The 26,819-nt window shown below is 36.0% G+C and overlaps 2 protein-coding genes across 2 annotated transcripts; one reads left to right on the top strand and one right to left on the bottom strand.

Moving 5' to 3' along the window:
* The first annotated feature begins 1,623 nt into the window (after positions 1-1,623).
* Positions 1,624-3,824, top strand: LOC134749631 (uncharacterized). Its single transcript, XM_063684647.1, has 3 exons — positions 1,624-2,830; positions 2,919-3,316; positions 3,539-3,824. Exons 1-3 carry the CDS (start codon positions 1,787-1,789, stop codon positions 3,819-3,821), a joined length of 1,725 nt encoding a protein of 574 aa, XP_063540717.1. The 5' UTR covers positions 1,624-1,786; the 3' UTR covers positions 3,822-3,824.
* Positions 3,825-4,579: 755 nt separating this feature from the next.
* LOC134749192 (putative glycerol kinase 5) lies at positions 4,580-26,804 on the bottom strand. The gene is made up of 11 exons (XM_063684057.1): positions 26,559-26,804; positions 26,021-26,114; positions 25,050-25,219; positions 23,461-23,550; positions 18,364-18,478; positions 17,206-17,408; positions 15,789-16,020; positions 14,335-14,429; positions 13,533-13,696; positions 13,132-13,265; positions 4,580-12,609 (listed from the first exon to the last, which is right to left on the bottom strand). The coding sequence occupies exons 1-11, from the start codon at positions 26,658-26,660 to the stop codon at positions 12,356-12,358; spliced, it is 1,653 nt and encodes a 550-aa protein (XP_063540127.1). The 5' UTR covers positions 26,661-26,804; the 3' UTR covers positions 4,580-12,355.
* Positions 26,805-26,819: the final 15 nt, after the last annotated feature.

Here is a 26,819-nt window from a genome sequence, read left to right as displayed (position 1 = left end):
TTTTTCATCATCTCAGGGTGTATAAAGAGACCGTCCAGCATTCTTCCATTTGCAATTCTAAAAACGATCAACAGACTCAAGAATACCCAGATATTAGCCATCCTCGAAACTGAACAAACGAGTAAGGCCAAAACAATTGAACACAGGTTTTATACTATGAAAGTGTTAATTTAATTCTAAACTCACGTAAGTATTTGTTTAAACAAATAACGAACTACATATTTAAAATAAGTGGAAATGTGGAAGCTATAACTGAAAGAGTACATATAACTCATCACGATATTATTGTATAGTGTGACCACATCCTTGTTTTTGATAAGGGTCGACAAGTTTTTATCTTTCTACGGCTAGTAGGAAGTAAATATTTAAACAAACAGTGCCTAAATGTCATGTCGTCCAAACTGAAGCACCATTTAGTTTTTCTGCCCTGTGTAGGTATGTGATCTTCTGTGTGTTTAGCTACCAGTACAATAAAAACGATTTTGAAAATCAAACTACAGATGAAGTCGCGATAATGCCAAGTTTGATGCGCAAATAAACTACCATGGAGATTGGGGGCGTATTCAGACTACAAATATGATATCAATTCTATAAACCGAATTTGTTGTTGTCACAGTACATATCTCATTCGCAAACTAGTGCGAGAGCAACGGACTGCGATAAATATATTTTTCACCACACCAGCTCAGAAAGGCTCTCTTGGTACTTCAAAAACGGATAAGAAAGTTGCATTTTATCCACATGTGAGGCAAAGTAATCCGATGCAAAATTTGAAATGTTTGCTCATGTTGGCTGATAAAATTGACTTTTGAATTAGAAAACATTTTACAGTTAGTATTTTCCTCGAATTGGTGTGGTAAAAAAAAACTGTGTTTCACTCGGGACCAAAGTTTGTTTAACCCTCGTGCCTTGAAATCCACGCAACGCTCAAGATTCCACTTTTTGAACGACTTGCTACGCTCGTGGTTCAATTTTGGAACCTTTCGCTTGCTCGGATACCAATGTTAACACGAGGGGTTAAAATACAACTTTGCCCCCTTGTAAAACAAATAACTATTTAAATCTGAATACGCCTTTTGTAAATACCATTCAGTGTCAACATTGTCAGCAAATATTGGTCCTCCCTCGACAGGCGTTATCAGCGTCATAAAAGACAATCTATCTCAATCTTGCCATCAATGGATTTTGGATGTAATTTTGTAACTACGAACAGCAAGACATTTAAGTGACCCACGTGACCATTGGTGGATGTTGTGTCTTTGGAATAAAGTTTACGAATTTTCATTTAATTGTGTGTACGATGGTACCTACGACTACATTTAATACACCTAAGATTAAAAGAAGTTGTCGTTTCTAACATCGTTAAATATAATCAACGTAATGGTTATAAATAATTTAATTATTCCAAAATGTAGCGTATAAAACCAAGCTCTCCTACTGTCAAAGTCAATGCATTCTCAATTCGTTTTACGTATTGTTTTACCGTGACTTGGTACCAAAAAAGCAATAGTGACCAAAAATGAAGTTATATAACCAAGCATTTATCATTATTTTATTTATTGCGATATCCTCTCATGCCTTTTATGAGTCGGCATTATATTTAGAGAAAGATACGCGAAATATGTCATCAATATCATTTCCTCATAGCGACCAAACAATTTTCATTGACATCGACAATGACAGTAGTGTACTTTTCAAAGACACTTTAATAAAACGTATACATGATCTGAATCATTCCGTTATTTTGGTAAATAACGTGCCAGATTTTATTTGCGAAGGAAAAATAATGATACTGAAAGAAAACCCTAATATTGTCTTTACTATAAAATATCTAAATACCAATGTTCTTGATAGTCCAGTACTGGAGTCTGTGCTTAAATCACATTGGTCATCATTGTTTATTATAGTTACCACTGAAGATAGCGTGTATAATTGTGATGGCGGAAAATTAAATGAAGAGGCTTTCAATAACATTGAAGAATTTCTAAATGATTTATGGTACAAACATCGCATAATGTATGCTTTCTTAAGTCTGCCGTATGTCTGCCCGAACGAATATGTTGTTTATGATGGGATCAAATCAAACGAAGGAGAATTGTATAACAGGACCATTAAACTTGTTCGAGAAGAACAATTACCAAAAAGAAAGTCTAATAAAGCATCTAGGATGCTTACTGAAAACTATCCTCTTAGAGGCAATATCTTTTACCGGTTCCCCACGGCTATTCAGGAATGTGAAGGTACCGATATCTACATAAAAACTAGTCCGGAAACCAGTGGCGGGTTTTGTGGATTGGACGGACTCGTAATGTCAGATATAGTGGCACACTTTGGGTTTAATTTATCGTTGCCGTCCTTGGGCGCGGACTCCCTCAAGTATGGGTATCAGCAGCAGGATGGGATTATAACCGGAAGCTTAGGACATGTAGTGAGAAAAGATGTGGACTTGTCCTTCAACTCGAGGTTCATTACGAAATATATCACGGGGCAACAGCACTACATATTCGTATATCCTGTTGCAAGAGACGCTCTTTGCGTTATTTTGAAACAACCTGAAGAGGAACCTCTTTGGCGGTATCCCATCAGCGCTTATAGTTTTCCGCAGTGGATATTTATTCTCGGCTGCCTCACTAGCATTGGAGTCATAATGTGGGCATTTGCAAAGATCAAAAACAAATTTAATAATACTAGAGCTGCTACGCTCCTCTCTTACGTCTTGAACTCTTTAAATGCTGGTCTGTTTGGCTTCTTTTTTAAACGAAGAAGTAATTTACTTCTGTTTAGAGCTAGCTGCTTGTATGCTTCAATTATGCTGCTGGCGGAATATCAGGCAAGTATTTTTTGTTTTTTACTTGTTGCTTAAAACCATGCTCTCTAATATCTGCAGCTTAAAAAATTCATTATTACGTCATTTCTAGGGTTACATAAACTACATATTCACAACCCGCGTCCGATACGACGTATTATATAGCTTGTCTCAATTTGCGGAGTCGAGCACTGTAATTCAAACGTCACCATCCATATACATCTTTATAAATGAGTCTATCAACGAAGTTGGAGACATCCTTCTATCTCGGATGATACAATTGGAAAACACAGATTCATTCGAATACGTCGTGCATCACTCGAACACTGCGACTTTGGAAAGGAAAACTGATGCGATTATGTTCATTCTAATGAAATACAGAGACGGATCCGGCCGGCCTACATTATATGTAATGGATGAATGTGTTCGCTCCTTCTACTTATCGTATATCGCAAATTTGGGTAAGTTTTCTACATACATAATTTCAAGATATGCTAATATACCAACCATGTGACTCGGTCTTTCGGCCAACTCAGCCAATCAAACCTAATTCTTTGTTTACATTCTCTTCTAAAAGAACAAGAAAAGCCTGGGCCACAAAACGCAAGCTCCGAGCGTAAGTACATGCTCGACGCTGACGCCGACCGTCATACTTAGACCTACATCCTTTTTAACCAACTTCAACTTTCCAAGCAATCAAAACTCCAGGGACTTCGGGTTACAAGTATGACTCTTCTTTACAGAATTCCCATTCGTGAACATAATTGACGTGTTCATGATGCGCCTAGTCGAGACGGGCTTGGCGGATATGTACTACACCTGGACGAGCCGCGCTCTGGGGCTGCAGGTGTCGCTGCCCAACCTGTACTCGGAGCCGCGGCCCGCGTCCAAGATAGGCATGAAGGAGCAGGTCATCGCCTTCACTGTGCTATTGGTGGGATACATTGCGTCTGTGGTCGCGTTCGTTATCGAAATTTGGTTTGATAGACGGCAGAAATATCCTTTCATACATTAAGCTTACTCGTTAAAAAAGAAGGTAATCTTCGCTTTCTGGAAAGGTAAGCCTTTCATCCGTTCCATAGGACAATTACGTGCACTTCAGCTTGTTCGTGGCTCGCGTGCGGAAACCATTGCGGCCACTGATTTCTGAACAAAAGGTGTACCTACTATTTCAGCGGTTCCGGGGGAATATACCGAATCATGCACCGGAACAAATGACACACCAGAAAACTTAATTAATATCATTAAAGCGATTAAATTTTATTATTAATTTACCTTTTTTCCGACGTTTCAGTGTTTTGTTTAGTGTCCGTAGCACGACACGCAACACTAACAATATCGGCACACTGGTCCGAAGATAAATTCCTTGGTTTCAACATCTGAATCACTGGTCCCCGAGTTGAAGACAATTTGTACCCGTTACTAATTATATTATTATTAATTGTGTTAATGGCGTTAAATATATTGTATTGTTTTAATTATGTGGACAAAACGCGAGAGTTTAAAGTGTTATACACCAGAAAACTGATGTCGCAAAAATTATTTTAATTTTTTTTTTTTATTATTTTCAATTGAACGGCAGTTTTAGGCGCCATATTTAAATTAACAGGTTTATTAATACCTAATCATATGATGATGATATGTAATCGCGTTTTAAATAGGTACTATTAATAGTACTACACCTATTCAAAATTACTTATGGAAGTCGTTTTTAGGAATATAAAGAAATAATGTTTTTAGTGTTTTAAAGAAGGTATCAAAAGATAACTAAAATAAATTATTTGTCATGTCAACTTTTATTTTCAAAATATATAATTTCAACAATAATGTGATAACAAAATCTGAGGAACATTACTAATTATAATACACCTTCCACTACATTGCAACCCTTAAACAACCTTCTAAAATAAATTCTACCAAACACAAAAAATAAAACGATGTATAAATTAAACATGATTACAATAAATATCAATCATAAAATGTTGAGCATTTAGGTAAAAAGTCGTATTACTAAATGGTAAAACAATATATTGTCATCTAGATTTATCTAACTTATATTATAATAATTATATGATATTCAGCCTATATAAATATTATAACAAGAAGAGCAGTGCATTAATATTTACATATATGTATCTTTATGACCTAAAAACTGCATAAACTAATATGAAATGCATTTTTACCGAAATATAATATTAATAGTAGGTAATATATTTCCCAATGTTTTCTGATCTTGAATATATGTGTGTGCTGAGAATTTTATTTTTATACATCTTCAACTCGTACCAAATACATGTATCTGCATCTTGACTTTAAATCTATAATGTAAATTGTAATATCCATAATTATTAAATGTACATAATTATCGTTGGTGTAATTGTATTTAGAATTTGTTTTGTACTTTTTTTTACAAAACACCAAGATGACATACGCTTTTCTACCAAACCAGTGTCAATCAGAAACACATACACATATTTTATTTAGATAAGCATACATACATTTATACATATTTACGAATGACTGACGGATGTAATTTATTGATAATACAATTATAAAATTACGTTACCTACATCTGTTCTTATTATGTTTTCTGGGCATCCACATCATGAATACCTACCTACCGTTTGACATATTATTTAAATAGATATCATTACAATAGGTTAAAGAGACTTATATACATCGTTTTAATTACTCTGTACAGAAGAAGAGACTACGGTTACAAATAACTAAGATAATCAAAACGCAACCAATAATCCGTACAAACATCTGATCTACTCCAGGCAAGATAATATTTTTTATCTACACACATATCATAAACCCTCTACATATGATGCCTTCAAAATCCGTAAATAATGGCCAATATTAAGATAAACTGTTTCGTTACTGCAAATTTCTTATCTGTGAAAATGTTTTAATAGCTTCATTATTATATCAAAATCTATTACGTAAGTAGGTATTCAATGACAATCAAATTTCGAACATCTCTGAAAAAAAAGGGCAATTTGATTAGACCCCTATTCTAATATCGAGATGACGTTTTATTCGAAATGAAATGTCAATTGCATACAATTGCGACAAATCTCGCTTGCTAGTTGGTGTCGAACGATATGGCAATCGACCCCGACTCTAGTTTGTCTCTTAATTTAAAAAAACTACGGATGCGTGAAAAAGTTTTCATTTGCCGCCATTTGACGTACAGTTTATCTTTTAATTAGTTGTAAAAAAATCATTTGTTTTGTTGTTTTGAAAGTAACTATAGTAAAAGTTTCGTGTAAAATGTGAAAATGAGAGCAACGATGCCCCAATGTTGGCTGTGATATGACGTTAGTGAATATATCATAGAAGGTTTATAATATGTGTGTAGATAAAATAGTGTAGGTATGTAACTGTACATAATTGGCATTTAAACACTCGTGTGGTCCTATTACCACATTCGTATTTTAATGCCTTTCATTATGTAGCAGTCACATGAACTACTATTAATGATAACTTATACAATACGAGGTCAAAATCATATCAATTAAATACACTAACCTGAACTGACTTTTGGATTTTCTAAAGTTAACTTCAGTGAAAGGATTTCATATTGCAATCTTTTTAATATACTTAAGAATAACACCACCACGCGCTGTAACATTCAATAATAGAAAGGTACCAATTAATTAAAAAAACTGTTCTTACATATCGTTTCAGCAGGAATAGGAATACTAATCAATTACCAAATGTTGGTGCATATCCCACCTATATATCCCATGGTTTGGCCGTATTTAGTTTTTTGGCGTTTTGGCAGTTTTAAAAAGGAATATATAGTACAGGTTTTTCATGTAGGTATAACAAACCAATTTACATAAATAAATTTCAGCTTTATTGATGCGTAAATTATTATGTTAATTTAAATTCTGCCTTACCCAAACGGCAAACATTGTGTACTACATTTCTCATTTCTAATAACAAAACTTCCGTGAGACACAGCCATATTAAACATATAAATAACGGGTCACTCGCGTATTTAAAATAATGAGTTATTAATATGTTTAATATATTTGTATTTTAAAGAGTTAACATAATTAACAATTTAACATAAAGCTGACTAGAATTTAGTGACGTTCAATACGTAGCGTAGGGTCATTGTGCTAGTTTCCGCCCATGCTCTAGTTTTCGTCCACTTGGCGGATTAGCAAATAATATATTTCATTTTTAATTTGCTACTTGCGAAATATCATTTTATGTAGATAGATATATTATTCAGACATTAAGGATTGCAATAAGTCCAAATTTGTGCAGCAATGTACTTTTATATTCAAATTTCGTCACGTGGACGAAAACTAGAGCTGGCCGAAAACTAGCGCAATGACCGTTATATTGTATAATCGATTCACGGTAAAACCACACTTTAATTGTTATTTTTTAAATTAAAAATAACAGAGGCTCAAGGTTTCAACTTCGTAAAACTGTGACAAGTTGTTGAAAAACAAACTAAACAAGTATGGATTTGTACTTATTTCTTCCGTACTCCATATCTAATTCTAACTTTAGAATTTTAAGAATTTGAACGAAGAATACCAGACAATAAACGTATTTTTTCTATTGATCCACCAATGGAATTTGCAACGCTTGACAATCAAAAAACAAGTTAATATTGATGGTAACTTTGATAATGTAACCAGTTAACCATTCGTGGATTCAAAAGGTAATGTAATGTAAACACAATTATGACTCTTAAATTCGGCGGAATTAATACTTAGAGTTAGACCAAGATAACGACAACGACAGCACGACAAACGACAATGAGGTGACAAATGTCTCACGCGGGAACTCAGAAGTTGTGCATTCGGAAATCTGATACAAAAGTGTGAATTCTCGTTGTTTTTTTTACTCTGAATTAGTCATGATTGAAGGCTACATGATGGCACCTACTACAAGTTTTTATAGATCATTTCGAAATTTGTGCAGCTGATACTGCTGATATAATTAGAATATAACTTCACTTACAGGTAAGTTCGTTTAATTCCTAATAATTTCATAGAAATTTGACGTTTAAAATAACACATGCACTGTCTGGACTATCAAAATGATTTCATAGAAGTTTGACGTTTAAAATAACACATGCACTGTCTGGACTATCAAAATGATTTCATAGAAGTTTGACGTTTAAAATAACACATGCACTGTCTGGACTATCAAATGATTTCATAGAAGTTTGACGTTTAAAATAACACATGCACTGTCTGGACTATCAAAATGATTACATAAAAGTTTGACGTTTAAAATAACACATGCACTGTCTGGACTATCAAAATGATTTCATAGAAGTTTGACGTTTAAAATAACACATGCACTGTATGGACTATCAAAATGATTTCATAGAAGTTTGACGTTTAAAATAACACATGCACTGTATGGACTATCAAAATGATTTCATAGAAGTTTGACGTTTAAAATAACACATGCACTGTCTGGACTATCAAAATGATTTCATAGAAGTTTGACGTTTAAAATAACACATGCACTGTCTGGACTATCAAAATGATTTCATAGAAGTTTGACGTTTAAAATAACACATGCACTGTCTGGACTATCAAAATGATTTCATAGAAGTTTGAAGTTTAAAATAACACATGCACTGTCTGGACTATCAAAATGATTTCATAGAAGTTTGACGTTTAAAAGAACACATGCACTGTCTGGACTATCAAAATGAATTCATAGAAGTTTGACGTTTAAAATAACACATGCACTGTCTGGACTATCAAAATGATTTCATAGAAGTTTGACGTTTAAAATAACACATGCACTGTCTGGACTATCAAAATGATTTCATAGAAGTTTGACGTTTAAAATAACACATGCACTGTCTGGACTATCAAAATAATTTCATAGAAGTTTGACGTTTAAAATAACACATGCACTGTCTGGACTATCAAAATCGCTGCAGACTTATCTTGGTCTAGCTCTATCACAATCCAGTTTTTAATATTTCCATCTTTATTTTACAAACCCTTATCTGGGCTAACACTACATAAAGGACAATCGAATGTCAGTCTTATATACCCCATGTTTGAAGTGTCATTTGTGGTCTCTAACGCGATCTACGCAGGCTGCTTGCCGTTGTGCGATCGAGACATCACTATCTAAGTGCATATCGCTGTCTCTCTCACACGTGATAAAAGCATGAATCTATTCTACCTACCTACCCTTATTTAAACACGAGATGGATGGATTATTCAAATCAGGATATAACCAATTGAACTCACGTTTACACTATATATTTACACTAATATACAATCACCATTCCTTTTAATCTACATACAGTATCAATTATTACTACAATCTACTATTACTTTAGTATATTTTTTTGTTGATCTGAGTCTGAACTTAAATTAATGGCAAGGGGTTTTAAATAGCAAATGTGCATTTTTAGATTTATTAAGCCATTGAATAATCACTACAATAAATAGTAAAACAGGGGTCTTCGCAGTACCGCCCGCGGGCCGAATCCGGCCAAAGAGAGAGAGAGAGAGAGAGACAAGTTATTTACAATCCGTAAAAGGAAGCGAAGGTTTGGCCGTGATCTTCGGGTAAAAATGTTTGGAGAGCCTATAGGTAAAATCTTCCAACTATAATTCAAAATTATTCATAATTTTGATGTAGAGTCAGGTAAATGTATGACACGGGTAAAAACTTATTCTATTTCATTCCTATTCTATTTAAAAAGAAACCTTGTGTGTAGACTTATTTTTAAATGAAATAGGAACGAAACATAATAAGTTTTTGAGTTTTAAAAACTGTCTATTTTTAACCGTGTCTTATATTTACCCCACCTGACCCTACATACATTAACCCTATAACTGAATCAATATACAGGGTGGCTAAAAATAACTGCATTCCCGTTGCCAGGGAGGTTTTGGGTTTTTTACTGAGTAACTTTTACTATGGGACCAACCACGAAATCACGAAAAAAATTGGCTGTTTCATACATTTGTCTTTTTACTATCGGTTTAATACAATATTTTGAGCATAAATTGCAAAGAAGTGCATTTTCTGAGCGTAGGCTAACGCGATTCTTCATAACTTTTTAATTATGTTTAAAATGTCATGAGGCTGCGTTTTTAAAAATATGGGGTTAATAGTGTACATTAAATATTGTAAATAAACATTGTGATGTAATGTCCATATTCCAGACCAGACCAATTAGCTACATGCATGATTTTTTTGGAAGATTTCAATTGATTCTACTTTCCTTGAGATTCAAATGTTTCTAATAAACCGCTATCTATTGTACCCCAGAAACTGTACAAAATATTTTTTCATGGATGTAACCCATAGCAGTCTATGTAGCAGGTAACTGAATGCTTACACATATGCAGGTTGCTGAGGTACTTTACACATATCTATTTATGGTTTATAATACAAATATCCTTGAACCCAATCGATAATTTCCACCACACCACTTGAAATATTACGGACACAAAAAATACCGCTCAAGCTGCCAAATCGTAAAAAACTAAAAATACATTCTTATAAGTATCTACATCGAATGGTAAATCTACTAGTTAGCAAACAATTGTAATTTTTTACCTAATAAGCGTTGGAGTCGTTTTAAAAACGCCCGATGTTACTAATTAATACAAATACAAAAAAGTCACTAACTTGAAGTCGAAATGAAACTTTTGCATGTTAATTTTGTAGGCGTTTATAAAACTGGCAACTGAACTGACTTTGGTGACATTGATTAAAGCGTCTATCACCGCATTCATAGAGATGCCGAATAAGCTTGAGCCGATGAACTTTCGTACTTCAAACTATTAAAGATAGATATAACTCCGTAATAGATGGATACAGTTTAAGGAAAAAACGTGCCTCGAAAATCACGAAAATTCGATTCTTTGATCAGATGGCGCCTTGGTTTGACTATTCTAGTTCTTACAGTATTTTATAAGGCGATTCGGCTTCGACAAATCCGGTGATACCTCGAAATCTACTTAAAAATCAGGGTTTATAAAAAACAAATGTGTTCCTAGTTCTAGTTATGCCTCTGTCATGTTTTGGCCAAGTGAGCAAGCTAGCTGCATTGTCACAGTAAGTATTATTTATTAGTATAGCATTAAGCCCTGACTGGTAAATTGCACAGCCTATGGTAAGAATAATAAAACCCGTGGAGAAACCCAATGCTACACAAGCCGGTTTACGATTTTACGGATTTTTATTTATTTAATTTCTCCTGAGATTCACGTGCTCTTTCGATTCCAATTTGTACTTTCATATCTAAACGCTTAAAAAAAGAAAACAAAAATTGTGGAACGCCCACAGTGAGTGGAAATATATCTTAGAAGCATCGCTGGTATATTTTTATTTATTTACTTTATGGCAATCGGTAAATCCGTTCTGTAGATATTTATCTATTCCATGTTCCCATTTGGGAACAGTCGTTTAATGCACTAACACACAATTTTTTTTTTACTAGCCTAATTTAGTGTCCCACTGCTGGGCAAAGGCCTCCCCTCGTTTCCTCCACTCGACCCTGTACACACAATCAACTTCTCCCATTTCTTTATCAGTGACTTATGTTTAGCTGCATTTTTAGAGTTAAAATCTAGCTCAATACAACCTAGTTTTGTGAAGATGATTTATCCATTAATCCCAATATGTACAATAATAGTGGGCAACTCGATAACAGCGAACATTCATAGTTATATGGGCATTTTCATTTTAGTTTAGGCTAATTTACATTATATATAATGTCTTCTACTTAATCTGTAAATTTTGAGACAACAAATGTTTGATATTGATTGATTATCACATTTAAGACGGCCTCTAACCACCGCTTCAATTTTAAAGGAATAGGCTTAATTTAAAAAAACTAATTACATGATTAAATGGTACTGCTGCTGATATTTGCCTGTATATTCTTATATTATAACCTCAAAACACTTACAAGCTACGTGTAAAACAGCAAAATCCGGCATGACCCTTTATATGTAAGCTTACGCTGCACTGCGCTATATCTAAAAAACTAGAATAGTCAGAATTTTACAAATCCTAGTAAAATTCGCATATCTTAAAAAACGTACTAATGAAGCAATTCCACGGGTTGTCCAGTACAAACGCGTTTATTTCGTATTTAAAAAAAACAGCGGTTTAAGTCGATTATTATATTCTGAGCATATTCTTTATCATATATCATTCATTGTCACAGAATGAGAAACTCCTATAACTATAAATCTTTAGATATTACACGTTTTTACGGAATAACGCTAGACCATTTCGTGGAATGCTCTCTATAGAGTGAGGGTCGGTTGCACCAAACCGTCTGTCACCGTTAAAAGCTTTCGCAACATTTTATTGTATGGGAAGTTTCATATATCTCTGCTGCGTGACGTTGATCAGTCTGTTAACTGTGGTTGGTGCTATTTGCCCTATAGGGTCAATAGGGTTATCACTGTTAAGTGTATCCTCACGTATCAATCTAAAAACTTCAGGGCAAGATATATATCACCTAATTATAGGCAGGCACGCGACGAGCAGCGCCAGCAAGTAGAAAAGCCACCGCTATGTGTACTTACCGTTTCTTCTCGAAGGTACCTTGAAGCTGTTTTGTGGGGTTACCGAACTACTACTCGAGTCTGAGACTGTGGAGAGACTCTGTTGAGACTTGTTAGCTGTGTACCAACCGCACATGCGTTTCACGGCGTCCTCCCAGCGGGTGAATGTGACGTCGTATGCTTTTCTGACGTGCGGCCGTGGATTGAATACGCAGGCAACTGTGCGCATTGATTTTAGCTCCGCTTTGGATTTCCATATACCTGTAACGAGGTACACAGTTTTTTTAATAACAGCGTTAAAATTTTATAAATCTTATAATAACCAAATAACCGTTTTTATGGAAAATATGATATATCTCGGAAAAGCTGTAAAATAAGGTTTTCAGCCACACTTCAAAATTAAGTTGGTGACAAATTCAATATCTGGGGGTCCGAGATTTCCTTAAAAATGTTTTTGACAAGATTGTAAAAAGTCGACGACGTTATGTATTTATACATTCTTGGCCCGATCGTGTTGAATGTCTAAGAGGTGAAACTTAATTTGTAACGAAATTCGTCGAAATTGTAGAAAGTTAGAACCATTATTTTTTTGTCAAGTCCGCCAGTATCTGTTCGCTGAAGTCGCTGTTGGACACCGTCAACTCTGAGGGACAGTTGCACCAACGTCACTCAGCAATGAGCTATAAAACTTCCTATACAAAAACATTTAGCGAACGTTTTAACGGTGACAGAGGGTTTGGTGCAACCGATCCTAAAACTATCAATGTATGTATTATGTAGTACCTAGTTGCAGCCCCACGACGTGCGCGCAGCCGAGTGAGGACATCTCGGTGTGCACGGGCCGCTCCACACGCAGCCCGGTCAGGTCCGCCACCAACTGTGCGATGAAGTCGTTGTTTGACACGCCACCGTCCACTCTGGAAATGTTTTTTTAATATATAAACTGATTGGCGATTGACCCCGGTCACACCCGATGGAAAGTGAAGACGGAGCCTAAGATGGAGCTCACCGGTTCAGTAATAGCCTATTCACTCTTGCTTTAAAGGGACCGAGGTCATATTTCTTAGGGAATAGGTACTACTGTATCTCTTTTTAAGATATAAAGGAAAAATTCGTCGATTTTAACATTCGTTTGGAAGTCCCAGTGTACGCCAGATTCGCTGTTGGAAATGAGTCATTTATACCTGATAATGTTGAACCGATAGTTGTTCTCCTCGCGCACGCAGTAATACAGCTGCGCTATTCGAAACGCGAGAGACTCCAAAACTGCCCTCACTAGGTGCGCTTTAGTCGTCGATGGCTTCATGCCCACGAACCCTGAAGCCGCTGAGCCGTCGTTATATGGCGCCTGGAAAAAATGAGCTTTAGGTTAAAGTGGCGGTGATAAATGAATAGCGATGAGAATGTAATATTTTAGGAGGCAAATCTGCCCGCCAAGACGAGTAAAGCGAAGCGCAAGGGCATTACCTACCTTTTCTCGAAGCGCTTCGTCGTTTTTATGAACCCTCATAACTTTGGTTTGGATTATACCATATAAACAAAATTTTCGGGATATGATGTCATTAGTAGTGGACTAATGACATCATAAGTAAACTGCCAAGCCACATAATTTGACTAAGGTGTAGAGTTTGTGAAGTTAGGGCTTGTAGAGTTAGAAGATTGGCTCTACAAGAGATCTGATAACTTTTTAACAGTGCGATCCTTACGGTTTCGTCTTGGCAACATTTTACATGAAAATGTTTTTGGTGGGATATCTTTTTCTTAGGAAAACTCCTCGCCGGCAATGACGCTTACAGGAGTTACAGGGACCTATGATTTGTGCATCATTTTTAGAAACACTTAGTCATACATGTCAGTTATACATTAGTATAACTGATTACTGGATGTTATAATTTTAAGGCTGCCAGAACGTCCAGAGTTCGCAATGTCCATAATCCTTTCGATGGAAGACGATACGTTGAGATGTGTGATTGTGTTTATTCTTACCCCTAATCCACTGAATGCTGGGATAAAGTAGACTCCATCGGTGTCTGGAACTGATTCAGCAATGCTTGCTGAGTCCTGAGGGTTGTCAAACAGACCTGGAAATAAAGAAACAATGTTAGGAAATAATAAAGCCAAGAACTTTTATCACAGTTAAGAGTGGTATTCCATCTGTGCAAACATCCGCCGTACACAAGGAGATCCAGACGCCGAAATGGCATTGGATTGGGCATATCCTCAGGAAATCTGACACCCACCTAACCAAAGTGGTCCTGACCTGGAAGATGCCCGGCAAACGGAAACATGGCCGCCCTAAATCTACTTGGCCGCCGTTCTGTGGAGCCAGAGCTGGGTGTATTGGGGATGGGGTGGTAGGAGGTTACCCAAGCTGACCAGGACCGGAGTCAATGGAAGAATAAGATTCGAGCCCTACACCCCAGCAGAAGGTAACAGGATAAGAAGAAGAAGAGATTCCATCTGTCCAATATCTTGGTCCAATGTGTATTTTGTCTCACGTTTTGCTTAATGAGAGAGTGAGACGCAATAAATTTGGATAAAGAAATTGGACAGGTGGAATATCACCCGTAAACAAATAAAAATACAATGCTTAGTTTAAATGAAAGTGAAGTAGCATCAAAATTTAACAATAACCGTTCTCGTTAGCAACTTTTGTGAAATTTCTGGTAAACATCAGGCGAAACTCGCATGCAGACAAAGCAAAAGTTTTGCGAATTTACTGAGTGTTAAAATAAAAATTAGCGACATGTTTGTACAATAAGAAATGAATTGTGCCCCGCGTATTTCTCGCTTTTTGGGGTTCCGTACCCAAAGGGTAAAAACGGGACCCTCGTACTAAGACTCCGCTGTCCGTCTGTCCGACTGTCCGTCTGTCCGTCTGTCTGTCTGTCCGTCTGTCTGTCTGTCACCAGGCGGTATCGGTTGAAATTTTTACAGATGATGTATTTCTGTTGCCGCTATAACAACAAATACTAAAAAGTACGGAACCCTCGGTGCGCGAGTCCGACTCGCACTTGGCCGGTTTTTTTGCCGTTTTTTGCGTAATGGTATGGAACCCTTTGTTTGATAAACAAGATTGTTGTGGTAGACTGTTTTGATGCGTGGTACGAGTTTGTATGTTACATTGTTCAGTAAACGTATTATTCACAGTTCGAAATTACATATATTTAAGAAAGTTGACGATGATGCAACAAATAATGTACTTTGTATTGCATTAGATAGCTAATTAATCTTAATAATATTACTGGTGTCTGAAAAGTAGGTTAGACTTGTTTTAATTCATTGATCGAACCTGAGATTTGAGTAGACTTTATTTTTTCCCCTGTAGATATGAAAAGCGAGTATGCTTCAAACGGTCATCCTGACTATTACACGTCCTCATGTTAAATAGCCCACCGGACCTCAAAGCTACACAAAATTTCACATGGCCAGTTACTTACCTAAGTTCTGAGCCCACTTGATAATGGAGGCAGTATCGTTGTTAGAACCCTCAGCAGAGTACACCAGCTCATCCCCCAGCCTCCAGCCCACGATGGGGTACAGACCGGCCACGTTGGCGTGGGGCACGGAACCCGTGTTTATATTGAAGAAGGTGCCCGTGCCCATGGTGAGCTTCACGTCTCCGACTTCGAAGCAGCAGGAACCCCACATCGATGCTGTTTGGTCGGCCATCTGTAAAGAAATTGATTTAGATAACTCTTACACTTAGAAAATAGGGAAATTAATCTGGAGTACTTGGATAGATTTAAGCGGACCCTGAGCTTCGAGGCAGTAGCTGACGATGCAATAAGAATATAGGTACGTTAATATGTGAGAGGCTCCCTTATTTGTACTGGTTATGAACAAAAAAAAAAGTTTTTCTTGTGCTTAGCTAAAGCTTATACGTAAGCGAGCAAAGAATTATTGATTGTAGGAGTCTAAGAAAGTATATTGCCCACGAGTTTGACAACCGAACTAAATTTTGTGGTAACTTAATTGTCAAATGTCAACTTTTGACAGCCATAATGTACGGAGCCGTAAAGCGACATCTACTTTGGCAGTCAAATTCCAGGCACGAATCTTTCTTCGACTTTCGTTTCGATTCGAGTACCTGTAATATATGTTTGCGTACAAGTTATAAGGGTAGAATAGAGATCCAGAATATCCAGATGTACGTAGGTACGTACATATTAATCTGTTTACTCACGAAGATACTCGACCCGCCAATCTGTATTCATTATTCAAATTAGTGCGGAACGAGAATGCAAGGAATCGAGGGCGTCTACGTGATTAAACAGATTTGTAAGTGATACACATGTCCCTTACATTGATAAAGGTATAGGTACAGTCAATTTCAAATACCTACACGGCGGGGAGGTGGCCAAATATATACCAACAAGCCTATGGCATTATAGGTGTGTTGCTATTTATTTGACCACTTTGGCTGTCGCTATCTATTTCAAGATACAGTATACATAGAACAGGAAAATACGAAGTCGTAATAATAGGTTACGTAACGTTTAACTGTAATTAAATTGCCGTGTGTGATCGTCATTTAATTGGCTATAAATTATCCCGCACTTTAGCCTCACGTAGCCACGTAGGTATAGATAATTAAAAAGATTATTCGTTTTTGAAATCTGCATGTAGATATGTTAAATGGATATTTTATATAAGAAATGAACATTGATACCGTTTGCATACGATATAGGTACACAAGTTATGATCGCTGATCGGTGTCGGACGTTCCAAACACTAACAACGATACTCTTAAGATACACTTACCGTGGACCTTATATTTTTGGAAGGGCATGCCCGCCGTATCTATAATACCCACTAGGCAGCACGCTCCTAAACTCCTACCAACGCTATACTTACACAGCTTATGATAGGTATCGCATGCCCCCATATATCAGGCGTAGTGGTCCCGAAGTGCTTGCCCGCCGTGTCCACTATGGTGGGTAGTACACTGCGCGGTATTTTGAAGAGGGATAATGCCCAACCGCCCCATTCCATGCAGAAAGGGTCGAAGAAACCAGTGGCTGACGCTGATGAAACGTCCGACACGTGAATTTTGCCTCCTGTTGTAGATTAATAAAATGTTAGACCAAGTAAAATACCATCAGGGTATGAAAATGGGCTAGCTGGCTGAATTCCAAGGCATGGGCAACCGGGCAGTCTAACCTGGCAGTTGTGTGTCAGGTAATACTAACACAAAAAAGGTAACTTTTATAACAAATAAACTTAAATAAGTAATAAGGTAATGATCTTGACCTAAGGGCACTGGATTGGTACAGTGAGCTGCGAAATTGCATGGAGAAATTATAAATGAATTCATTGATAAGTCGCCATGCACTTTTGCGGCTGATGGTACATTCTATAACTTACAGCAAGAAACAGACGATAAAGTCAATGTGGAGAAGACCGTGTATCAGGTAAGATCGTCTACAAACTCTTTCGTCGCTTCTAAATTTGTTCTTACTTTTGAGATTCATATTTCAATCGAAATCCACTCAAGGGCATGTCAGCGTCGAGTCGAAGAACGCATAAAATACGTGTAAAACAGTGTAATAAATTATAACAAGCAAAACCAGTATTTCGAATGGTGTCGATGTCGGTGTCACGTGTCACGGCAAAAGTTCGTGGAATTTTTACAGCAGACAAGCAAGTTTAGAGGAAACTTGAGTTAGATACAAACCTCGAAATTGGAAAAAGGATTGGTAAAATTACATACCCTAAATTAGCCTTTAGTAAGTATATAAATTCGCCTTAATCGATATTTAATTAAAATACCATTTCATATTGGTGTAGGTATTACCAACACGTAGGATTTGAAATAATTAAGGTTTCTTGAGGGGAAGTTGGGGAATAATGGCGCTTTAATTACCGCTTTTAGAAAATTATATTTATCGAATCGAACGACACTCAAAACGCAACCAAGCAGCACTCACTAATATGCGAGTACGAGCGAGACGCATGGAAAAAACTTACACACGGTATTCATACCTGCACAAAATTTTGTAAAATTTTGGGTACCTGTAAGTTTGTGCAACAGCCAAGTGTCCAATGTCCCGAACATGACGTCATCCCTTTTCGCAGCTTCTTTCAGCGGCGCGATGTTTTGTAACGCCCAGCTTAGCCTTAAGGTAGTCTAAAAAAACAACCATAGAGTTAGCCCAAAAAAAGTGCAATTCAAATAGAAGTTTGACGTTTAAAATAACACCTGCACTGCGTGTGCTGTCAAACTCTGCAGACTTTTCTTGGTTTAACTCTATCTATAAATGTTTGTTGTTTTAGGTGCCCAACGTAATCCTTTCGCAAAATCAAAATTGTTATACAATGAACATTTTTATCGTAAGTATGTCGTGAAACGTCTTCATTGGCAAAAATCCTCCTCCCAAAAACAATAAAAGGATTACCATACCTACTTTTAAAAAAAACATTTATCTGAAGATTCAGAAGTTACGAGGCCTGTGACTGATAAGTGATAAGAGTGATTAGCCTACTAATTTAAAATAGTAATGGTGTAAAATTGACTGAGCATGATTAGATACAATCATATCCTTATTTGAAAAAAAAAAATCATAATTGACCGAACGAAAGCGAAGGTCTCCGTTTCAGCTTGGGCAAAAATTATTTCGTATGTCCGGATATTCTCCTCTACAGGTCGCATTTCTCAGCCGATTTTTGTGAAACTTGGTGAGGTGTGTCGGGTTCGATAATTATATTATATACTTACATTTTTTTGTCAATTCAGTTTTTGGAAATTTTTCAAAAATGGCGATGGCACGGGGGTTCTCGAGCCCTTGAGGTCTACAGCTCACAGAGCCAGTAGTAATAAAATACTTGATTGTTACGGCTTTTTTTATGTACACGTGTATATGCCGGTTTTTAGATATTATCAAGACTAGATTCCACACAACTAGTTCTATTTTAACAGTTTTAAATGATTCACGGTTAGTTTCACTACCTACTTACATTGGTGTAGTGTGTTTGAACAGACAGACCAACGAGTGTGAACGCGACCAGGCTAACGAGTGTGAATCTGTGAATGCGACCGGACGTTACCAACGTTGAAAGCGAACGCCGACGAGCGCGAATGAGGGTAGACCGAGCGCGGTCTACACAACTTTGACACCCACCCGCTATCCTCAGTTACCCGTGAACAAGATGCATGTAACTGCATCGAAATATCGGGAGCTCGAAAACAATACAAAAGGTAATCACGGTCCATATCCCGTATCCCATATCAATATAAGTCTAGTTCTATTTTATTTACATACGAGACGAATAGATAGATCTAGCATAGATTTGCTTAAGTTTTGTTGTCAACATATATCACACGCCTGTGTGAAAAATGAATGGGGATGATTTCCAGTTTGAAAAATATAAATCATAAATCATTTATTTTCGTTACAAACTTACATACTAGCATTACAAGGAAAATTAAAAAAACATATTTGCAGTGTTTACCACGAAATGGACTCGCCTCAGAATAATGCCGACCCAAGTGTCGGCGCTATATCATAATAATGTATTAATCCAGGAGTCCAAGGATATCAATTGCCCAATGGAAATGAAAATAGTGATATAAGAATGTGGTATGTCAGACCGCATGGGCACACTTTACATGTACATAGTGCACCCAACAAAGGCTCTGAGCCAGATTCGATTACAATACGGGTCACAACGATCATTGTCGCATTTCTCACGTCACACGTTGCATAAGCGACTGTGAAATGATCGCGCGCAGTTCCAGTGTTACGGTATAATGTCCGTCAGTCGCTTATGCCGGGGCCGCACTAACGGGAAACGGCGGGAGACGCCGTTGATTACCGCGATAATCCCAATGTGGCCATATGAAAAACGTCGAATTAACGCGTTTCCCGTTAGTGTGGCCCCAGCATTACAAACTCTACTTTTCCGAAACTTGTTAAAAAAGAGTTTTTTTTGACAATATCTCTTGGTTTAACCTGTTTTCCTAATAATATACTCTAGCAAGCCAGCCAGCTTTGTTAGTAGAAAAATGCGGCAAATTTAAAAAAGTAACCGTTTAGGATCGATATCCCATAATTTTTTTGAATTTCACGCTTCAAAAACGCTATTAAAATGACTTCTCTTCTATTTCAATTCAATAAAATACCTTTGTGCGAAGTTTTAAGTTCCTAGCTTAAAATAAAACTTCTACACACTTTTATCCTCTATTTTTACGCCCTTAGGAATTGAATTTTCCAAAATCACTTCTTATTTCTTCAGTTTCTGCAGTAGATATGCAAATTTATAATGCTGCGTGCCGGAGCCACACTGACCCTCCTTGGAATAGACATAGATTCTCACATCAACTGGAAATCACATCTAAATAAAATCAAAAACAAAATGTCCAGTTTTATATATAGGTATGTAATTAGAGAATTAAAAAAATTAAAAAAAAAAAACTTTTAATGCGCTTTGACTGCCTACTACGCCTATGCTTCCTCATGGCTCAGTTACGGGATAATTCTATGGAGAAACAGTACTGACATAAATGATCTATTTGTCCTTCAAAAAAATGCATACGAATACTCGCCAACACTACAGACTCCGACGAATGTAGACCCTACTTTATTAAATACAAAATTTTGACATTAACATCAATGTACATTTTAGAAATCTGCAAATTTGTCAGGAAACACCCGGAATTCTTTCCAAAAATTGCCGACCGTCCTCGACGTTTTGAAAGTAGATTTAAGAATAACCTGGCGCCACCGACAAGTTCTGTACTAAAGCTACATAAATCAAGCCCAAAAATGATGGCCATCAAAATTTATAATAAAATCAGCGACGACATTAAATTGCAGACATCAGAAACGCTATTCAATAAGCAGTTAAAGGACTTTTTAATTAATAAGTGTTGTTATAGGCTTAAAGATTTTTTGGAAGATGAAATGTAATTCTTTTGTAGTTTAGTGTATTTATTGGACATGTCTCATTTTACAATTTTTAATTTAAGCTTGAAATTGACATTATATAGGTATCGATATTTTTGACATAAACTTACAATCGTTTTAAGCATGTATATTATTATTGTATATTTAATTTTATAAATTTTGGTAAAATAAAATCAGTTATTGACTTTAGAAATAACTATATATTATATAATACAACTATGAAATTATTAAAAGTTAAATAAGACACTGTCAAATATAATGTACATATATAAATTAATCTTTAGATTTAAGATAATTGCCTTGCCCTACCAGGGCCCATGTGAAACTATTATATATGTAACACCTGTGTACCATGGATGCAATAAATAAATATGAATATGAATATAACGGGAAACGCCGTTGATTATCGCGTTAGTTGGACGTCTTTCATACGGCTACACTGGAATTATCGCGATAATCAACGGCGTTTCCCGAGGTTAGTGTGGCCCAGGCATATAAGAGCGCGTCACCTATTTTAGCGCGCTTCGTTGTTAAATCGCCTTTTCATACAAACGTAGTCCTCATTTTCCTCTCTGGATATTAACTGTAGCGAATGCAACTTAGTATTGTATAAAATATTCTCTATGCAGTAGCTAAACGCAGCCGTCGGGCTCGACTAGTATTCGGAGGCTTGTCTAATAACACCAATATATAGGAGCGCTCCACATATTATGTATCGCGGCCAATTAGAGGCACCTAAATTTAAACAACCTTTTTACCGTTCAATTTCGACAAATCTCTCTTTCATCAGCCTCCATACAATAACCACCACTCCTACATTTAACCGTTTAGTTAAGAAACCCTTGTATGTAACCAGTATCTTTGGAAGATTACATTAGTTAACTTCAAATCGAAGCCTTTTTATTTGAGTCATCGAGACCTGCACGGCGGCTACATTAACATTATTGAAAATATTTCAACACAATTTGCTGTACTATAATATCAACCACAGCTATGTCCCTACGTCTGATTTTTTTTTCGATTTTTGAATTATTATATGAATTAGGAGCATTTGAAAAATTGTATCAAATCTGTTTTACGCTCCTGACAACAATGAAATTTTACAATAATGAACAAATCTAAAAAAGTCAAACGTAGTAAATAACGTAAAAATATTTTCCATAATGTCAATATCCAGAGAGGAAAATGGGAACTACGTTTGTATGGAGAAACGGCCGTCCCCTAGCTTTCCTCTTAACATACATAGGTACTATTAAAACAAAATACATAGGTACTAAAAATCCTTTTTCAAATACGTACCTCTACCTACCTATGCAGAATAATGGGGTGTAGTAGGTACATAATATTTATCTGAACAAAGGTGTAAAAGTCATGTATAATTTACGAACATTAAAATACAAATGAACGCGTAAACATGTATGGTTTACCTCATATTCATGTTTACAATTTTGCACCTTACCCATTTGCAACAAGAAGAAAGATGTATTCATATTTTTGACGTCATCAGTGCCCTTTCAATGAACCTTGCGCGGTCACAAGACATGTGTCACAACAAAACAACTTATAATTATTATTTATTAAGTAACGAAGTACATTTTATCATTGTTCAATAATCAGTCTTAACTCCTTGAGTTATAGCGCAGTTTAGAATGGGACATTCGATTTACGATTCGAAGACACGAAACTTTATAATTACGAAATATGTTATCACATAGGTAATGAACTATAATGAGCCTCTTATAAATAAACCCGTTTACAAAAACATTAAGTTACTCTAATTAGCTACCTGTTGCTGTTATTACTATTAGTGTTAATATTTACTCTTGATGTAGTTTTATTACGACGGTGGCAAACAATCATAGGGCCCGCGTGATGGTAACCGGTATATTATGGATGCTTGCGATTACAAGGGTGTCACATGCGACTTACCGACCCTTCAAACCAAATCAAATCAATCGCCGTCAATAATTAAATTATATACGTAGTTTATGGTACGGTGGATGTCCCTTGGCGCCACCCTAAAATATTCGCCACTAAAGAGTAGTTCTCGGTTGCTCAGTTGGTAAAACGGCGGACCGGTGTCTTAGAGACGTGTGTTCAAATCTCGCGTAAAGCCATTATTTCTTGAAAATTTCCTTCATTTCAAAATTGTGTTTTCGCTACTTCTGTCGAGTACATATTAAAATTAATTTTAAAAAGTACTTACCTGTGTGTTCATGAATTTAAGGACACTTCCGGCTCGAAACTTCTGACTCCTCATTATTAAATATAAGACGTATGCGCCGGCCTTGAATAGCTGCAAAAAACGTGTTATTACAGCATACGCATAGTATGTACACATGGTACCCTTACTTTTTTCCTTTTTTGGAGTTAAAAATTACTTAAATTTTGAAACTTTCAAGTCCTGTATTTTTGAATTATTTTCAAATATCTACATTATTGTGATAAATTGCTCATTTCCTGTCTATGTTACTAGATTTTATTTTAAAATTCAACATGTCATCATCCCTATTGATAAACATCTGGATGATGACTATTAGATATTTAATTCATTTGGACAAGCTCCTATAGTGGTTATTTTTGTCAAAAGACGTTACAAAATAAGCACAATGTGTATTAATAAACGTATCATGTAATGCAATTAGAACTTTAAGACCTTGGCATAGAGTTCAAAGTCAGTGAAAAGGCCGCAAACGTACTGTCATGTCATTTACTGTTTAGTATGCAAATTATAATGGGTTTGTTTACCAAAAGCAATCCGGCTTAGCACAGGAGCGCCGCGACAGTATCTCGCGCGCGAGATAGACTACCCTTAATAGGTTTTCTAACTGTGTTAATTATCATTAGAGTGGGATGGGTAGTCCGCGAGATACTAGTGGTCCTCCTGATTTAACCTCCTAAGGCCCAGACATACAAATGAAAAATCCAAAATTTGCCACTGAAGTTTGAACCTACAGTGTAGGAAATAGAGTTGATATTGCGTTGTTGGAAAATTTAACGAAACAAAGCAAAATCGACCTTGTTCCAATTGAATAGGATTTAAATTTCATCGAACTGAAGAGGACCTTGGGCCTTAGGAGGATAAGCCTTCTGACATTAGGTGTAGGATGAATTAGCAAAGCCTATTGGCCCTACCTTATTAGGTATTTACAAATATCTAATCAAGACTATTATTAAGCTAGCTTATCTATTGTAATGCTTGTTCAGATATTTTTGAGCATTACCTAGTACCGAGTTTGATGACCACAGAAACTGTAGGTAACATGGGCCTGCATTTTGCATTATAATAATTTTCAATTATTAAGAAAACTATAAATACTTAGGTATTTAATTGCATACCCAAATTTATGTCTTTGTTTATCTCAACGCACCAAAATTGTCATCACACTCATTGTGAGAAAACTATGTGCACATTTTATAAAACTAATATTCATATAATTCCAACCATATTAATCCATACTAAAATATTATAAATGCGAAAGTCAGCCTGTCTGTCTGTCTGTGTGTTACCTCTTCACGCTTAAACCGCTGCACAGATTTAGTTGAAATTTGGACATAGGTTAGTTTTTATCCCAGATCTCATCCTTTAAAAGGTGAAAAGGGGAGTGGAAGTTTCTATGAGAAATCGATAAAAAGCAGATTGGATAAAAAATAAGCTACCCAAATTACTAACTCCACGCAGACGAAGTTGCATGCAAAAGCTAGTCTATTTAAATTGTATCTACCTCTACAACTCTACAACAACAGAATATAAGTTCCAATAGGAATCCAATTTAATACAATTTTGCATAGTACCTTCCAAGTATAAGATTCATTCCATTGATTGACCAGTTTGTCGGCTCTGAGATCCTTCCACGTGATGAATCTATGGAATGGTTTGCCTGTCTCCCGAGACCAATTGATGAATGTGCTTCTCTGTGTGGATATGCCCATTGCTGTGATTTGTGCTGCCGACAGTTTGGCATCTACAAATACACTTTTCAATTATATATAAATAAATAATAAATAAATAAATAAGGACATTATAGGACATTCATACACAGATTGACTAAGTCCCATGTTAAGCCCAAGGAGGCTTGTGTTATGGGTACTTAGTAATACTAATAGCCTTTATTTCATGCTTCTTTTTTTACAATTACATAAAATTACAATTATTATTGGTTTATTATTTGCATGTCACATGTGCGGAAAAGGGCCCCCCCAGTTTTTCCCATTCCTTCCTATCCTGTGTTGTTCTCCACCAGTATCTGTCGAAGTTCACTATCTCGTCTCTCCATCTTTTATTTGGTCTTTTTTTGTTTTCTCGCTATTCCTATTGGTGACGGTGACCGGGTACTTAGACAACGATATATATAATATGGCTCTATGTCTATGGCATGACTCAGGAACAAATATCTGTGCTCATCACACAAATAAATGCCCTTACAGGGATTCAAACCCAGGACCATCGGCTTCACAGGCAGGGTGGACAATGAACATTTTTACACACTCAAATGAGAGTTACATAGTGCACAAACCCAATAAATTACTTCATTTTTATTTCACAATCAGTATTACAAAATTTTGGATAATTTTGGGTAATGAAAAATCTCCACTTACTAAAATTAAAACATTATGGCTAAATTCAAGAGTTCTTCTCCTTTTAGAACGTGATGCATATTATGGCTTTTAGCAGACCATCACTATTTCTGATGGACGTAATAGATATCCGAAATACTCCAAGAATGTGAATCTATTAGATGTTTTGAAAAACAATGACATATTACCTTTGATTGAAATTAACACAACTTGTACTACAGATTTCCATAACTCCTCAGGATCTATTTCCACAAACCCCGGACTTGGATAGTGTAATTTGACCTGCAAGCCGAAATATTGTTACTTGTTACTATCCGATAGGAATACTTTTTTTTTTAAACATTACTGCCCATTGTTGGGAAGTAATAATGCAATAAAAATAACTAGTTCAATCAATATTCAATAAGCCAAATATTTTCTGATACGATAAAACTTGTTTGACTGCACAAACTCCATAATTAAATTTGCCAGCTTGTTTTTTTTTTAATGTAGCGAAGGAATTAAGAGTATCAAATCTATTACATTTGTGAACAAGACGATTTATACGTTGCTAATAAAACTTGAGTAGAACATTTAAAAAGATTGTTTATTTAATTTGAAACAATGTCTCCTTTTAAATGGAAATAATAATGGGAATAAGCAGTTGCTTATAGAAACTTGGGACTCTTAAATTATAAAATCTGGCTTGTTTATTTGCCTGCTTTAATATAATAACTCAAAACATACCTGGTCAACAGCACTTCCAACAGTTTCGGCTTTAGAATTGTATATAAAAGAACGTATCGTAGTAGTTCCTATATCTAGTGTTAGTATGTATTTTTCCGCCATTATTATTTCGCTGTGGTCTAAACGTTTAATATTTTAATAACACTGTGTCTTTAATTTTGTATTATTACAAAGATAATTATTTAATTTGCATAATAATTTATTTTTCATGCACGCGATGTCAATACATGTCAGTCCACATGTCAACATGACGTATGACTG

Source organism: Cydia strobilella, chromosome 18 (genome assembly GCF_947568885.1).
Source record: "Cydia strobilella chromosome 18, ilCydStro3.1, whole genome shotgun sequence".
Taxonomy (NCBI): domain Eukaryota; kingdom Metazoa; phylum Arthropoda; class Insecta; order Lepidoptera; family Tortricidae; genus Cydia; species Cydia strobilella.
This window is presented reverse-complemented; position numbering and strand designations above follow the sequence as displayed.

What these genes read in the sequence shown, in the direction of transcription:
- LOC134749631 (XM_063684647.1), top strand. Translation starts at nt 1,787, where the DNA reads ATGATACTGAAAGAAAACCCTAATATTGTCTTTACTATAAAATATCTA. An exon ending in TGCTGCTGGCGGAATATCAG is followed by an intron (nt 2,831 to 2,918) that starts GCAAGTATTTTT and finishes CGTCATTTCTAG; the next exon opens with GGTTACATAAACTACATATT. An exon ending in TATGCTAATATACCAACCAT is followed by an intron (nt 3,317 to 3,538) that starts GTGACTCGGTCT and finishes ACAAGTATGACT; the next exon opens with CTTCTTTACAGAATTCCCAT.
- LOC134749192 (XM_063684057.1), bottom strand. Translation starts at nt 26,660, where the DNA reads ATGGCGGAAAAATACATACTAACACTAGATATAGGAACTACTACGATA. An exon ending in TTGGAAGTGCTGTTGACCAG is followed by an intron (nt 26,115 to 26,558) that starts GTATGTTTTGAG and finishes TTCGGCTTGCAG; the next exon opens with GTCAAATTACACTATCCAAG. An exon ending in TATCGGTTCAACATTATCAG is followed by an intron (nt 13,266 to 13,532) that starts GTATAAATGACT and finishes AAACATTTCCAG; the next exon opens with AGTGGACGGTGGCGTGTCAA.